This window comes from Candoia aspera, chromosome 3, assembly GCF_035149785.1.
Source record: "Candoia aspera isolate rCanAsp1 chromosome 3, rCanAsp1.hap2, whole genome shotgun sequence".
Lineage (NCBI taxonomy): Eukaryota > Metazoa > Chordata > Lepidosauria > Squamata > Boidae > Candoia > Candoia aspera.
This window is the reverse complement of record NC_086155.1, coordinates 109,233,423-109,250,749: the sequence shown is the minus strand read 5'-3', so window position 1 is coordinate 109,250,749 and position 17,327 is coordinate 109,233,423. Positions and strand designations below refer to the sequence as shown.

Here is a 17,327-nt window from a genome sequence, read left to right as displayed (position 1 = left end):
TCCTTTAAGATGCTGATTAATTTCTACACGTTTTGTAAAATCTGCATTGTAATAATATTTTTCGTGCTGCCTTGTTAATTGGAACACCATTTCAATCAAATATTTTACTATTCCAGTCAACTATTAGATTAAACATTGGGAAACTTGTTCTGGTATCATCTTTAATAAGCAAACCTTTGAGGCATTGCTCAGTCATAACTTACCTTGAGCATTTTTCAAAAAATGGTAGTTCTCACTTCAGTCTACAATGACAGTAAGCTGTTGGCTCTTTAGGTTCCTTAGTCTCACCTTCAAGTGTTACAGTTTTTTTGTTGTTGATAGTTTCAGTTTGCTAGCCTCATTGTTAGCCACATAATTCCAAATACAGTTTTTCCATTTCATAATTTGCAGCAAATTCCTTAATCAGATTCCTTTGCCTCCCTAGAACTGGATCCGGAATTAGAGTCAAACTGAACATTAGCTGAAAAAAGATGCTATCAACTGTATTTACTGTACTCAAATAGAAGCTTCCTAATAAATGTGCATAATGCAGCAGATAGGTGTAGATTTGGAATATATTCTTATTATGCAAATTATGCAGAGGCCAGATAGATTCCCTGAGACATCCGATTAAGAAATCCAATTTAAGTTACTGGAATTGGCCTTCTTGTGCATAAATGACCCAGTGATGGAAAAGATTTAATGTCTGGGTTTCACAAAAAATTAATTAGACAAAAATTTAGAACATTTTATTATTTTTAAGTTTCATCCAATTGCTTTTTGGATTCTGCTAGGCAATAGATATGTACAAGCCAGGGTTAGAGATCCAGGACCAGGATTTATATTGGTGCATAAAGGTATGTGTGCTGAGTAATGGGATCACTAACCAGTAAATAGGTGTTGACAGGAACATGCCTATGTATTTTTGATTGGGGGGTGGTGCTTTGGTGTTTATCTGATGAGTCTGGATGAGGTTCCTCAGTGACTAAAGTTTCAGTAGTACATTTGCACGTATGCTGTTCAGACCTGGGAAATATGAGGAGATTCAATTCAAGACATGGAGAACCTCAATTTGGAGTTTGGGAAAAGTCCTGATTTCTTCTAGGTTGAACAACCACTTGTAAAGTCCAATCCCGTGCCTGTCCAGAGTAGCATTTATGAAAATGGAGCTTTATTTGTTCTATTGTCTACCATGAGAAAAGCACAAATTGCTTTAAAGGTGGTTTTTTTTTTGTAGAATGGGATAAAATTTGCAGGTGAGCTAGAACTAAATGATAGGTTCACGTCTGCTAAATGTGACTGAAATTGGTGCAGAGGGCTTTGAGCACATTATTTTAAAAATGTCTCTTGTGTGCTCTCTCCCCCTCTCCCCTTCCTCCCCCCCCCCCCATGTGTAACTTGGTGGTTTGGTGGTTTGGTTTGATGAAATGTACAGTTGTAATAGTCCTTTCTGTGGAAAAGCCCTGTGCAAAGTTTAAGCTGGAGGAGGGGTGAAAAAGATAGCATGGAATGAAGATTTCTCATCTTGGAATATAGTGGAGCCAATTGGTTGAATATACGCCAACCACAAGCCTAGAATGTTCAGATTATTTTTCCAGACTCTGACAGTACTAGATTAGATTTGAAAGGCACAAGGTAAATTTCAAAGAAAAGCAGCAAAAATGTGGCCAGTAAGTGGAGTGCCGAGCATATTATGTCAAGTACCGAAAGGGAGAGAGATGTACAGGAGGATAGCACAAATCTCTGCCAATGAGGAGAATAATAAGCGTATGGATATTGCTAAGTGAATTGGGAAAGGGTATACTTCATGGTAATTTCCTTGCAAGTAAAAACTTGTATTCCCAGACGCATGACACAGAAATCAAGTCCCAGATTATACTACAGTTACATCCAAGTTCCACGGAATGTGGCTGCCATCATGTGAACCCTAGATCTATCCTCCATAACTTTTCTATTGTAAGAAGAGTGTTCTGCAAAAGATCCAGCAATGCTTGAAGTTACTCAGAATTAGTCCCTGAACTTCATGTCTGGGAAATAAATAATATAAATTGCACCTGAAACAATTATGATATGTCAGCTCTGAAACTGCACGGGAAGTGGGGACAAAAACAGCAGCATGTGAGGTCCAGCGAACAGTGTAGGAATTAAATGGCTATTAAATGGATCTGCTCTCTCACTTGGCAGTGGGGATGGTGCCTGGAGGGGAGGTGCCCAAGTTTTCTCCCCAAAGCCAAAAGTGAATGTACTGTATATGCTGAGTTCACTCCTCATTTCCCAAAGCCTCCGTGCCCTTCAGTGGCACTGGGGGCAGCTGAGCATCTCCCCACAGGCGAGGGGGGCGTGTTCTTGATTCTCAGAGCATTTCTTCAGAAACCCTGGGATGGGGGTAAAGACTTAAATAATAAGACTGTGTTGTACAAAGATTAGATCTATCCCTCTTGTTTAATTGGGCAACTGCAATAAAGCCCTTGCTAAAAATAATTTGAGTGCACAATAGGAGACTCTTCCCTCCCTCCCTCCCTCTTTTCTCCTCCACATTTTCTGATTCCTATAATGACCCTGCAAACACTAAATGTCATTTGAGTGCATTAAGCAGCAAACTCTCCAGTGACATAGCAATTACAGTTCTGAAATAGATTTGGTGTGTCATCGAAGATAAGGGTTTTGAAAGTTTCTGTTGTGATTATAGCTTGTAACTCCCACAAATAACAGGCTTCAAAATAAGAGGCTGCCAACAGGGCCATTGTGGTGTTCCCTCAGTGATGGCACGTAAATTGCTATTAATGTCCTGAGTGTACTTGAATATGCCAGTCTCCGGGCAGCAGCGTTGGCTCAGTGTCTCTCTTTATGGAGCTTGTCATTGTTGGGCTGATAATCTTTGGTAATTGCTGCCTCTTCCAATGGTCAGAATGCGGAGGAGCATGAGCTGGCTTCGTCTTCCGGGAGACGGTAAACAATGAGCTGCCTGCCTTCCTGTAAATAATGTGGGAGTGGAGCAAGGTGGCCAGATGTGCAGTCCCAGCAATATGGTCTGCTGGTACCTGGCTCTGGGTGGGGAGCAAGAGTGATCCTTCTTGGGCTTGGAGGATCTGCAAACCACAATATCCAGAAGCACCAGCCATCCAGGCAAATGGGTTAGTCAGGCTGTAGTCAACCATTTGAAAGTAATTGCCTCAGCCTTGTATTAAAAGGCTATAAACCTTGTTTTATTGTTGTAAGCCACCCAGAGTCACTTTTCTGTGAGATGGGCAGCTATACAAATTGGAATAAATAATAAATAAATAAAAGGAGCACTCCTTAAGGCTGAGAGCAGAGCAGGGCTTTGCGGCTCTGGAGGCTACTTAGACACGTCAGATATCACCGGTGGGGAAAACAAAACTTCAAACTGGGCTTTATATCTGGTTTGTATCAGATGCTGGTTGAAGTTTGCCTTTTGCAATACAGTGAAAAAGTCTGAGATTCCTTTGAGTGCTGAAATGTTATTAATATGTTGGGGGGGGCGTTTTTGACTGATGTGCTCATATGAGGAGGATTCCACCAGAGGTAAGAGCTCACAATGAGATCACAGATCAGCCGTTCACTGGCAGGAACAGCTGTCCTTTCCAAAAGAATGTGAATAGACCTAAGCATTTCAGTATACAGAACTTGGTGTTTCTCAGCGAGATTAGTATCTGTCCCTGCTTGATGTATTTCAATTTGCCAAAATACTGATAACCCCTGAGATTTATTTATTAAGCCAGCTTGGCACAGGTACGTTGCCTTTTACGTGCTTGCTTGTTTTTGTCCATGCTGATTTTCAGCCCCGTGACAGCAGACCCAGCTGATCAGATGATCGTTGAAAATAGGTACTTTATTTAGTGTGGATTTGGGGCAGGGGGCATTTGATCACAATTTCTTATGTTTTCAGGGATTGCAATTAAGCATAAAAAATTATTTGTGCTGCATACAGCACATTTCAGCTTTCAAGAATAGACATTAAAAAGTGCTGTTGTGGAACTCTTACGATGAGTGCAGTAGCTTTAAACAGGCAATATTTCTTTTTCTTTTTTTTCTTTTTCTTTGAATTTAGTACTCAAGCATTCAATAGTTAATGATTTGCAGCTTATTATGTGAACACTTAGTTGAAAAATATTGGTATGAGATAAAAGTGCTCTACAGTATGTGTAATATGCAATTTATAATGGCTTAAAGGTTGTTAAGGTTAAATTAAACATAATGTTAGTCATGTCTTTAAAAAAGCATGAATGTAGTTTATTCATTTATATATTTATTTATTTGGAGAAAAGCAGCTACTGGCTCTAATATAGAATTTTACTTGCTCTGGATTGTATCTGACATTCCTGTTGAGCTTAAAATTGTTCTTGTTGGGTTTTTTTTTCTTTTGCATTCTGAAAAGATATTTACCACAGAGAATATCTTTGAGGCCTAAATAAGAGCCCAGAACAGTAATCTGTGTTATGTCTTGAATCAAATGAGATAATGTTCCAGATTATTTCTCCAAAATAGTACCAGCAAGGTTAAGCATGTTTGTTTAATCTGTAATTTATATCACATGTTATTTGGCCTTCAGCAATAAACTTGGTATAATGAGGACAACTATATTTAAACATGTGCCAGCCTTACTTATGTATCAAGGGAGAGTGATGGTCTTTTTATATATATACCAAAAGGTGCATTGCAGACTTTGTTCACCAGCCACCTCTGAAATGGAAGTGATCTGGGCTAGGAGAGAAAGTGTTGAAGGGGTGATGCTTGACAAGGTTAGGGAGGAGATTCACTTGCCCACGTGAGCACACCCCTTTCATTAAAAATAAAACTATACCAAGAATAAGAGACTTGTGGCCCATCACCCAGTTTTTGCAGATCCCAGTTCTACCAAATGTTCATGGCAAACCATCATGCATCAGCAGTGTAATTTGCAGTATTTAAAAAAAGATATGCATGATCAGGTTAACACACTTAATATACCACCACCCCCCAAAACCCCACCCCAAATTGCTAACTGTAAAACGTGCAGCTCATACCTTCCTGAGATCTCAGTGTATCACCATTACAACCCCTGCAGCTCTTGGTGACTCAACAAAGAATAGGAAAGAAAGATGAGACAGCTGGACACCAAAAGGTTGCTGTCCTAACTCTATGCTCTTCTTCACTTTAAATGTGAACAAAGCAGGCACATGAACAAGGAACTAGGAGCACCATCAATGTTATTTGAAGTTCTACATTTCTATGTAGAAGCCACCACCCAATATTGCAGACAGCAAGTACAGTTAAAACTATGCATAAATGACTTTAGAATTCAAACTGCAAGACCTAAAAACATAAAACTAATCTATACCTTTTTCTTAATGTAATTATGTTTTTGAATTAATGAAATGCTGCAGAGCCGCTTATTTATTATTTCTTACTGTGTAATGTGGTAAGGAATGCATGTTCATAACTCAGTGCTCCTGATGCACTGTTTCTCTATACAGTCAATTTTTACATTGCTAGATTGGAAATCTGAAAACTGTACTTGTTTTTATATATAATAAACCATCTAACTATGGGTCTTTCTATTAAAATACTGTAAGCATTTAAGGACAGAGATGTAGGATATTTTAGTTTCAAAAACTATGTCGGAGTAGGAACTGAATTGACTAGTCATTAACAGAATTTGACAACTGCTTAAAATGTAAGATTATTTTGGAACTTTTCATCTTTGGTATATTATAGAGCAGTGTTTCTCAAACTTGGCAACTTTAAGATTTGTGGACTTCAGCTCCCAGAATTCCCCAGCCAGCGGTTATAGAAACGCTGTTATAGAGGCATAGTGTTGGAAGGGGCCATTTAGGCCATTGAATCAAACCCCCTGCTCTGTTCAGGCTTCATATTAGAGCATCCCAGACTGATGACTGTCTAGTATTGATTGATTGATTGATTGATTGATTGATCAAATTTCTGTCACCGCCCATCTCCCCCTGAACAGGAGGACTCTGTTTTTACTTGAATACCCCCAGCAAAAGGAAACCCTCCATCTCTCTGGGTAATTGATTCCACTGAGACTTGAAATGTGATTATTATTTTAAACATCAACATTAATGGTATAGATTTCATTGTATAAATATCCACTCACAGTTGGAATTTTACAAGAAGAATTAAATCCTGAACACTGATCAACCATATGAAATAGCTGACGTGGTATCAGAACTCAACTAATGTTTGTTACTAATATAAGAAACAATTTTCACCTTACTTTGGATTGTCCTCATTCACTCATTCTTCCCCACACTGATATGCAAAGAATAAATGACAACAAGTTTAGATAATTAAAATCTTACTAATCTTTAATATAACTGTGGCCACATTTGTACATTATGTTAAGGCATGGTTTCTGCAAACTGTAATAACTTCTTCCACCCTTCTGCTTATTCCATGAAAACACTCTTGAATATGACTGAAGTAGAAACTCTACTGATTCTTAGAAAACTAGATGAAATGAAGTAGTAAGATTAGGAGGAGGCGGAAAGAAGAGAAATGTGGAAGAGTACAAACATGACATATGCTATCATAGGACTTTCTTTGAGCAGAGTATAAAGGAACAGTTTTTGGCTCAATAGCCATGGGAAAGTATGAACTAGTCACAGAGGAACTGGATGATTAATTGGATTGTCCTTGCCTCTGTGTGGAACCTTCAAGCTAAACGTTGAGTGATTGTGGTGGTTAATTTTTCTACTCCTCTTCCATGGAAACAGCATTGTCTTCTGCACCCATCTGGGAAGCTGTGGGAATTCCTTCAGGAGAATGGCACATCTAGATTCACAGATATTGTTTAGCTTCCTCAGTGTTCAAAAATATGTTCAACCTCCATCTTCCCTTCAGACATCCAAAGGTTCTTTCCAGTGGCAACTTCACCCTCCTGTGGAAGTAAATAAATTTACTTGTCACTTAGTATAAACAAGTGCATTGGAACCTTGTTGAGTTGCATTGGAAGCCCACTGAAAAAGATTCATGCTAAGAGAGGATTAATTGGTTATTCTATGGAGCAGTTTTATTTTCAGTCTGCTGTTGCTTCTGTTTCCTGGTGAACATATAACATATGAAAGGGTAGAAGCATTAAGTAAGGGGGGAGGAGGTTGTGGGGCATGCCTGGAGTTGTTTTTGTGCAGTGTGGACTGGTAAGACTGTGTGTCATGGAGGAGGAATCTACAGTTGGACACCCAGCAAGAGCAAGCAAGACCTAAGAGAGAGGGAGTGGAAAGGACTGTAGTTTTCAGAGAATAGACCAGCAAAGACAGAAATCAGCAAAGACAGCTTGATAAAAATGCTGGTATACAAGAAGCCCAGAAAATAGTCATTTTTTCCTCTTCCCTAGGTTAGAAGGGACCCCAGAAGCGAAGGCGCAGAAAAAGGTTGTATAAGGGAGGGAAACAGAGCACCATAAAAAGCTCCATTTGAACTATAATTGTCAAGCTAAGGACACTATATTTAATATCACTGTAAATAGAGGAGAACTGCATGTGCATGTCTGGAAAGTTCCTGTCTCTTTGTCCCACCTTCAACAAGAATCACATGCAGAAATAAGCCAGACCTTTCCCATTTGACTGCAACGATACTGTAGACTTGAAAGATTGGATTGATGACTGCTGGGCTGCTTGGTAAGTGAATTGGAGAGCCTAGAGTGTATTTGTTTATTAGATTTATATCCCACTTTTATTTTGTACAACTCAAGGTGGTGTACTTAATGATCTCTCCTCCTGTTTTCCCCACAACAACAACTCTGTGCGGTGGGTTGGGCCGAGAAAGAGTGGCTGGCCTGAAGACACCCAGCTGGCTTCCACAACCAGTAGATGCCTGCCTTTCATAAAGTGACGCTATAGAACCTCTCTGGCCACTCCAGCTTGATTCTTCTTGTCAACAAAACAATCTAGCAGTGATGTGACACACAGGATAGGAGCAATAACACATCAGTAAAGAATTTTTAAAAAATCCTTCAAGAACTGGGATGAGTAACCTGAAGGGAAGTACTAAAAATGGTGACCAAAGGTGGTGGTGGTGGGGGAACAGTCTTGGGAAATTTTAAGGAAAAGAGCCAATGTGGTGGAGTGGCAAAGGTGCTAGACTAGGACCTGGGAGATCGTTTCAGATCCACTCCCATCCGTTAAACTCACTGAATGACCTTGGGACCAGTTGCTCTGACTCTCAGCTCAGCCTGCCTCATGAGATTTTTTTTGTAGGGATAGAGCTCCATATAAGCCACCTTAAGCTCCTGGAGAAAAAGTATAAATGTGATAAACAAACTTCCTACCAAATGCCACATTTAAAAAGCAGTGGAGATATTAGAACCATTTTTAGGGTTATGATATCTACACATTAATGTGCAGAGCATGGAAAATAAGTTCTACTTAAATGCATAGGACAGCCAGATTGTTACCTCTTGATGGGAATAATCAAAATTATTCCAACTGTGACTGAGAATATAAAGTATGCTTTTGTGAAGGAAATTACATATGTTTCAGAGAAGCAAAAGTTAAGGTTAATGGTGGTAGTTCAATTGAACTGATACCTGTCGGGCATATGGAATTTGCAAATTTCTCCTATGCCTTTATGACAACTTTCAAAAGATGAAAAGAACAAAAATCAGTCCTCAATTTTAACTGATCACAAAAATTCAGTTTGAAAAATTGAAATATCAGGATGTTTGAGGAAATGTTAGTGCTGGAAATTGAAATTCATGATCTTCTGGAAAGCTAAATATGAAAAGAGCCAAGCAGATATCTTAGATTAAAAAGGCTGAATTTAATAAATCCAGAGAAATTCCTAATGGGATTCCATGGCTAGATATACTAATAGGAAAAGAAGTTCAAGATAAATTAGAGTTCCTATAGAAGTGCTGCTAGAAGTGTCATCACAAAAAATTCCAGTGAAAAAGACAAATAACGTCTAAAGAAGCAGATGTGGTTGTGGAAAAGGTTGATGATAAGCTGAACATAAAGTATGTGTATAAGAAATTAAAGAAATGACAACTCACCAAGGCCATCCCAAATGTATACAGAGAAATAACTCTGGAAGGCTGTTAATAATGAGGCTGGGAAGGAAGTGCATGGGTCTTTTCCTGGTATATTTGAAGCCTGCATGAGTATGTGAAACATTATCAGGGGACAAAGAGAAGGCATGCTGCTCAATAGTTTTGTCTGCTCTTCTCCCCAAAGTGGGCCTGCTTAAAGCTTTGCAGAAATAGCAGACAAATTGTACCCAGGGTAGCTTGCTGATGAAATTTCAGAATCTTTGTCTTTCATCTTTAAGAAACCTTGAAAATGAATAATATGCACAGGAATGAAAATAGCCACGTATGCTTCAGAATGGAAGATCCTGAGAAATTCAGGCCAGAGACCCAGATCTCAACACTAGAGAAGAGATTAGTAAAGTTTGTAAAGTAGTAAGCATTTTCATAATAATGCAGTATCAGTAGAATCCAACCTGGATGTGTTACTTATAGCTCTTATCAGATTAATCTTGATTCTGCTTTTCAGCTGGATGATGCATATTTGAGTGAATACAGCAAAGTATCTGAATATATTCCAAGTGATAGCTTGTGCTGCATTCTCACTAAAGGTGGATCAGATCATAATGCACAGCTAGAAAGCTGTTCTGAGAACATTCGTCTACGGTTCCTTGTCAAAGCAGAGGGTGATTTCAAGCAGAATGCCAAAGAACTTTGTCTCCTGGGCAATTTTCTGCATTTTCCCAAATGATGTTGATTAGGGTGTGGAAGGAATTTTTACAGATTTACAGATGACATAAAATGTATGAAAACATAGCTCCTGATAACTTCATGTAGTTTTCTTGGCAACAGGGCAGAAGCATTTTGCCACTGCTTTCTTTCAAGATGGGGGGGGGGGTCTGTTCCCCTTTTCATACATCTGCTAATTTACAATAGTTCTTTTTTTAATTTCCTTTTTCTTTCCCCCCCCTACTTTTTGGTGTTTTGGTATTTTAATTCTTGTTAAATTTGCTTTGTTTACCTATTTTTTTCCTTTTATTATATACATTAAATAACAGTACAATAGAGTCTGTAATACTAAGTAATCGGCTTACGACTGAAACCTTTATCATATGACAAATACTTTGAAGCAATTTGCAGCAGTTCTTTTTTTTCAATGTTATACTCAACTTTGGATGAAAAAGTCAAATAATGTTATGCTTGTAATATTGACATCCTAAATTGTAACTAATCTTGATAGAATACTTTTTTCTCTTCTCTATTTTCAACACTCTAAATTATCTTAATAATAGAATGTCAATAATCTTAAAATAATATTATATAAACTTCACTGTATTGAAACAATATAATATGTCGAGATTTATAACAACAAAAACTTTTTAAAGTTTTTTTTTCAACTTCCCAGTCAAGCCAACATCTTTGGAATTATCTGATGGTCTCTCATTCAAGTATTAGCCAGACTTGATCCTGCTTACTCCCAAATCCATACAAGGCAAGACAGCTGCTGCCAGCTGCTGAAACCCTTGTAGGAAAGTTAACACCTCCAAAGACCAGAATGAAACACAAATGTTTTGATAGCTTGAAAGACTATGTTGAAACTGAATGATATGAAATTTAACAAATGCAAATGCAACATTCTCTATTTAGACAAAATAAAAATAAAACACAAATACAGAATGGGAGATATTTGGCTTAGCAACAGTATGTGCATAAACACAGGATTATAAGTAGATCACAAAAACAATCAGTGAAATTCTCAGCAGTATCTATAAAGCCACAGTTTCCTTTTTTTATTTAATTAAGCAGAACAGAAAAAGTAAAATAGAAAAAGTGGAAAAAAGAAAACTACACATAGGGCATATCAAAACTCAGGCCCCATAGGCCAATCACTACATTTTATTAGGTTTTTTTTTCCAGAGAATGTTCAAAGGTCATGTGTCAAGTGAGTAAGCAAATGTTTAGAAGAAAATGGCAACCAATTCAAACAGTTAATGTAATTTATATAATAAATTGTTTATGTGGCCTGACTTTCGGTACACCCTGTATGCACACTATACATGTATATATAATTTGATACAACAATTTCAATAAAGGATGACCATCTTTCATTATAATTGTCCATACATAATCTACATCTTTAAGCAACTCATACAAAAGCTGCAAGTAGCATTAGCTTTTAAATCCATGGACAGTTGGGGTCATAAATTCACCTTTCTAACATTGAAGGATAAATCTCTTAGTAATAAGAAGGGCACAGAGAATCCATTTCCATTGTCCAACCATCAATTTCCCTGTACTAGGTGTGTAATTAAAAAAAAATAGGCTTCCCAAAAAATTAAATCCTGTTTCAAAGTAAAACGAATACATATATTGACATTTCTAATATAACAATTTTAGGGTACCACAAAAACATGTTTTATTGAAGTGTTATTCTCACTGCATTTCTATCAACACAATGATTTAATCATTCCTTTTGTATACAAATGCAATGGGGTACAGTAAGTCCAAAATCTTATTTTTAGTTGAATAAGCTGTTGTCTAAAATTGGAACTTTTTTCTTAAGACATTAAGACAGTTTTGCATTATTTAGAAAATATTGAGACCTCCAGTTCCTTATTCTGTTCACTCTTTAAATTTTGCATATCAAATTGATGTATTGATAACAAGTATTAATTGATTAATTGTGGGCTCTTTTGTATCATAAGATTTAATGATCACATCTAATAATTTAGATGTTTGTGAAGCTCAAAACACCATTAGTCCAAGTCGAGATGTCAGTAGAAGTTAGCATTGTAAATATTGCCAGTAGGTGACAAAAAAGACATCCTTTAACATAGAATATGTTACATAGAATAATCTAATCTAACATAGATTAATTTAATTGTACTTACCAGGTTATCTGGGATCAGTTCGATCCTGTTGAACCCGAGGAAGTGGACAGGATCCTCCGGACTGTAAATGTTACCACTTGCCAATTAGATCCATGTCCCTCCTGGCTGGTGAAAGCAGCCCGGGAGGGTGACATGTGGCTCGGTCCAGGCGATGGTAAATGCATCCTTGAGAGAGGGGTTGTTCCCAGCAGCCTTTAAGGAAGCGCTGGTGCGCCCCCTCCTCACAAAACCATCGCTGGACCCTACTATACTGGACAATTTTTGCCCAGTCTCCCACCTTCACTTTTTGGGGAAGGTGGTTGAGAAAGTGGTGGCTTTGCAGCTCCAGAGGACCCTGGAGGAAACAGATTATCTAGACTCCTTTCAGTCAGGTTTCAGGCCCAGCTATGGGATGGAAACAGCATTGGTCGCACTTATGGATGACCTCTGGCGGAAGCGGGATGGAGGCAGTGCATCCATCCTTGCTCTTCTTGACCTCTCAGCAGCTTTCAATAGCATTGACCATGGTATCCTTCTGGACCAACTTAGGGAGTTGGGGGTGGATGGCATGGTTCTATGCTGGTTCACCTCCTTTGTCCAGGGTCAATCCCAGCTGGTGTTGATAGGGAGCAAGATATCCAGCCTGCGGCCCCTATTTTGTGGGATGCCGCAGGGCTCGGTACTCTCTCCACTCCTTTTTAACATCTACATGAAACCACTGGGTGAGATCATCCATCACTATGGACTGAGGTATCATCAATATGCAGATGATACTCAATTATACATCTCCATCCTGGGTGAAGTAAGTGATGCCGTGACCACCCTTTCCGAGTGCCTGGGGGCTGTGGGGGCCTGGATGGGGGACAACAGGTTGCGGCTGAACCCGGGGAAGACAGAGTGGCTGTGGATTAATGGCTCCTCGATTTCTGGAAAATCGTCATCTTTAGTTCTGGATGGGGTTGCACTGCCCCAGACAGACCCGGTGCATAACTTGGGGGTCCTCCTGGACTCACGGCTCCTGCTCAAAGAGCAGGTGGCAGCCGTGGCTAGGAGGGCCTTTGCGCATCTTCGTGTTGCGCGCCAGCTACGCCCCTTCCTGGAGCGAGAGGCCCTTTGAACGGTCACTCATGCCTTGGTTATCTCCCATATAGACTACTGCATTGCGCCTTACATGAGGCTACCCTTGAAGAGTATCCGGAAACTACAGCTGGTGCAAAATGCAGCTGCACAGGCGATCTTAGGCACCTCAAGATCAGCACATGTCATTCCTTTGCTCTGCGAGCTGCATTAGTTGCCAGTTTGCTTCTGGGTCTAATTCAAGGTGTTGGTTATTACCTTTAAAGCTGTACATGGCATGGGTCCAGGCTACCTAAGGGACCGTCTCATCCCTATCACATCAGCCTGTCCCACACAGTCGTGCAGAGAGGGCATGCTATGGACCCTGTCTGTAAGAGAACTCCATCTGACGGGGTTCAGGAGGTGGGCCTTCTCAGCAACAGCTCCCACCTTTTGGCATATCCTTCCCCCACAAGTGAGATCGGCTCCCTCCCTCCTGGACTTTAGGAAACAGCTAAAGACCTGGTTCTGTCATTATGCCTGGGGCGGGAGAGAGAATAGTCATTGTGTGGGATGGCTAATCTCTTAGAAGGACCCTGCTCTGCTTGCAAATTATAGAGAACTTTTAGTCATTGGGTTCCCACCATATTTATATATCTTATTATGCATTATATTATTTTATAGTTTTATATGTTTTTTACTTATGTTTTATTGTAAACCGCCCAGAGTCTCTTTTGTAAGAGATGGGCGGTGATAAATGTGATAAATAAATAAATAAATAAAGTAAAAATGCCGACCTTCTTCCAAATCTTCCACATAGCTAAAAACCTGTCAATTGTAAAGTCCGGATTACCCCATAGTATCAGTTTACCATGATAAAAAGGATCGAAATGCAATTTTCCAGAAATAGTATGCCATAATTTTAAAATCATTGTAATAGTGATAGCAGCTGTAGCTAACTTACTGTATTTTGAACCCCAAATGGTCCAGTTAACTAAAGGTGCTGTGTGAATATTCCAGAAGGGCTCAGGAAGGAAAATTTATACTATGTGAAGCTGTCCAAAATTTGGTACTAGTCAAAAGGTGTATTACATTATCGTGTAATTCAAGAATCAGGACACCAATGCCCTCCTTTTAACTGACAGCTGCATCTTTTTCAAAAATACATTTGGAATTGAAGAACTCCATAAAAATCTACAGAACAGTGTACTGAATTTTTGAAAATGTTTACTAAATTTGTGTATTAGAATTCACACCGAATATAAAGTATCTTGGGAGTTACATTCATTTCGAATATTTTACCCTGACCCAAAGGGTAAGGCCCATCTATCAATATCCAAAGAAACATTTTCATATAATGTATTCATATTTAACATTTCCAAGTAATTGGAAGTAATAATTAAATGATTTTCCCTCAGTAGACAGATCTGCAGTTCTGTATACAATCTGGGTATCATAATTTAAGGAGGTGGGCAAACATTTTGGAAATGGGTATTTGGAAAAGAAGTTGTATGAATGGAAGAGAGTGAGGGAACTGAGTATATTTAGCCTAGAGAAAGACATTGTGAGTAGTGGCATGATGACATCAAAATGACTACATGGTGTTTCATGATGTCATTGTGCAAAAAGATGCAACTTAGTACAAGTTAATCCCAATTCTTGAAGAGGGTACGTACTGTAAGTCATGGCCTTGTATATGTGTTACTATTTGCCCTCCATCAGACACCCATGATTCTGAGTGGGACATGACAACACTATTGTAATGCCTGAAGGCTCTCAAATAGAATAAAGCAGTCCTAGATCTGATGTATGTAATAAGTGGCAAAAAGAGGGGAAACTGCTTGATGTTAAGAACATTTCCACGTCTGGTGGAGTTTTTTAAGTACAGGCTAGGCCACTAAGTGTTGGGGAATGCCTTAGTGCTGAATTTCTTGGGACTAGTAAGTGACATAACCACTTTTGGATGCTGAAGAATCTGTGAATTTGGATCACAGCTCTACTGGAAGCTTTTATGAAGTATGAAGTGGTGCTGAAGCTGAGAATGCTAACTCTCATCTTATATTAATTTTATATTTATCATATGAACAGGACATTCCTGTGAGGTTTTTTGCAAAAGAGCAAAACACCTCACTAACTGTGAACCAGAATTATATGAACTTTGAATTAAGCAACTGCACTGAGAGTAACATTAATGCATCAATAATAAACTTGAGTAGGTTTCACTGTAACCCCATAGCAGTGATCCTAACATGCCTCACGCTGTCACCTGCAATTTGTACTGCACACTCTGCCCCGTTAAGTATAAATGAGGATGATTGAGAGTCACTGCTTCTTAATGTCTTATGTATATTGCTTGCTAGTTCCATTTCTGATACATGAAAAAGCAGCCTGTAATACCAGAGGCTGAGGCTGTAGTAACATTAGTTGTTCTCACTTGGATCAATTTAAGTGACTGTCACCTTTTAAATATCTGTCACCCTAAGATGAATGTGGCTGACCAGCACTGGCACTGTGGTCCTGAGCAACAGCTGCAAGCTAGGGAGCGGAAGAGGAGATCCTTCTCGCTGCTGCTGCTGCTGTGAAAGCTGGTAGGATGGAGCATCTCGTCATGATGGGGACTGACTGATTTTTTCTTCTCTCTCAGGCTAATGGAGGTTGGCAAGATGCTACGACTCCTTCGTCAGTGACTTCCCCCACAGAAGGCCCTGGCAGCGTCCACTCTGATACCTCCAACTGATCTCCCAGCAATCCAGTATCCCCGGATGCTCCCACCCTGTACCAGGCAGAGGTGGGGGCAGAGAGGGGAGAGTTTTTTTCTCCTGTTGATGCCGGCAGGCTGGATTCAGAGCTGACTGGCCCACCCAACAGGAGTCTCCTTCTCTTCTCTCTTTGGGGATGCTTTTTCAGCCAATCTGGACACTTCTTTATACTCTCTTCCCTTTCTTTTCTGGGTAGAAGCCACCTTTCCTTTCACCATCACCATTGCCCATCCTCTCACAGCAGAATAATCAGAGGAAGAAAAAACAAAAACATCTTCTGAAAGCATTTGTACTTTTTATGTTGTTGCTGTTGTTGTTGTTGTTTTTATCCCAGTGTCAATCTTTAACTCCCTCCAGCCTACCAGGTATCTGACCGCCTCCTCCCATTTCTCTGGTGTTCTCACTACCTCTTTTCAGGAGCCATCTGAGCTCTTCCCTGGCTTTTGGGCACCATCCCTCCTTCATAGGAGAACAGTTATCTGTTCCTCTAAGATCCTGAATCTTTGGTGAGTTGCCTTCCAGGACAATCCCTGTTACAGGTTGGATAAATGCAATCCTGGTGCTGCAAGGTATGTCTCTAACATGCCACATGGTTACAAGAAGATAGGAAACTGTTAGCAAAGCTACTCTTTACCATCCCTTCATGTCTTGGATCCACCCTAGACAGGAACCTTGCCACTTTTGTTCCACACTCCCCATGGAACTGTAATTAGGGCTGTGCATCCTTCTTCAGGAAGGAAGTGCACAGTTAGTTGCTTAGTATAACAGGATGCAAGTGCAGTAAATCTGGGTAGTAAACAATCTTTGCATAATTTATTTGGCTTCCATGAATCACGTTTTACTGATGAAGAAAAGAGTTTCACATTTTTGTTTGAAATGTAAACTGTGTAAGGGCAGAGCAATAAAGACCTGTGCATGGCACTGCGTCTTCAGTCTTAAACCCTTTGATTTCCGAGCTTTATCCAAGCATCGTTCACCTGGATGCACAATCATAAAGCTTAGATATTCAGAAGGGGAGGGGGGTGTTACCTGCACAGTCAAGCTGCAGAAATTGCAAAATATCCACAGCTTTCATTACACTCCTAATTTACAAATATCTGTTATACAGAGAAAGAAATTACTGGGAAATTACTTCCAAGCTGCTAGAATATACAACTTGCCTTTACTAGGGCACTAGTAAACATTTGGATTTGTGTGGCTTTGCATATTATAATTTGCATATACAGGTAGATCCTTGCTAAAATTGTGGTGTTGCCTTGATCTTGAAAAAAAATAGATTGACATTTTAAGAAAGCATGTTTTCCTGCTGGAAAAAATTAAATAAAAATGATGGGGTGGGGTGAGATGGGCAGAGGAGAAGACAACTGACTATTGGAAATGAATATTCAAAAATATATATTTGCAAGGTGACTTTAAATTACTGCCTGTGCTCAAACACAGCTCTCCAGAATAAGATGAAGTGGGTTGCCTCCTAGTCTTCAACATGAGGACAGATCTCATTTCAGCAAGGTGTGTTCAGGGGAACTTCCCAGTGGATTGACTGTGTCCTCAGTGAAATGTCTTGGCCCAGCCCAAGGATAGAAAGGCATTAAATAACCCAAGCTGGGCTGGGCTGGGCTGGGCTGTGGCTTCTTCATTAGTGACAATGCATAGAAGTATCAGGCCCCCAAGTTCAAGAAC

The 17,327-nt window shown here is 39.5% G+C and overlaps 1 protein-coding gene across 3 annotated transcripts in view; it reads left to right on the top strand.

Annotated features, from left to right (window-relative positions):
• The window catches only part of PBX1 (PBX homeobox 1), a 242,777-nt gene extending 225,866 nt beyond the window's left edge, over positions 1-16,911 (top strand). For all 3 annotated transcript variants that reach the window (XM_063298574.1, XM_063298575.1, XM_063298573.1), the window contains one exon: positions 15,533-16,911. In XM_063298574.1, coding sequence (XP_063154644.1) covers positions 15,533-15,625 — 93 coding nt within the window. In that variant the 3' untranslated portion in view covers positions 15,626-16,911. The remainder of the gene's footprint in view (positions 1-15,532) is intronic.
• Positions 16,912-17,327: the final 416 nt, after the last annotated feature.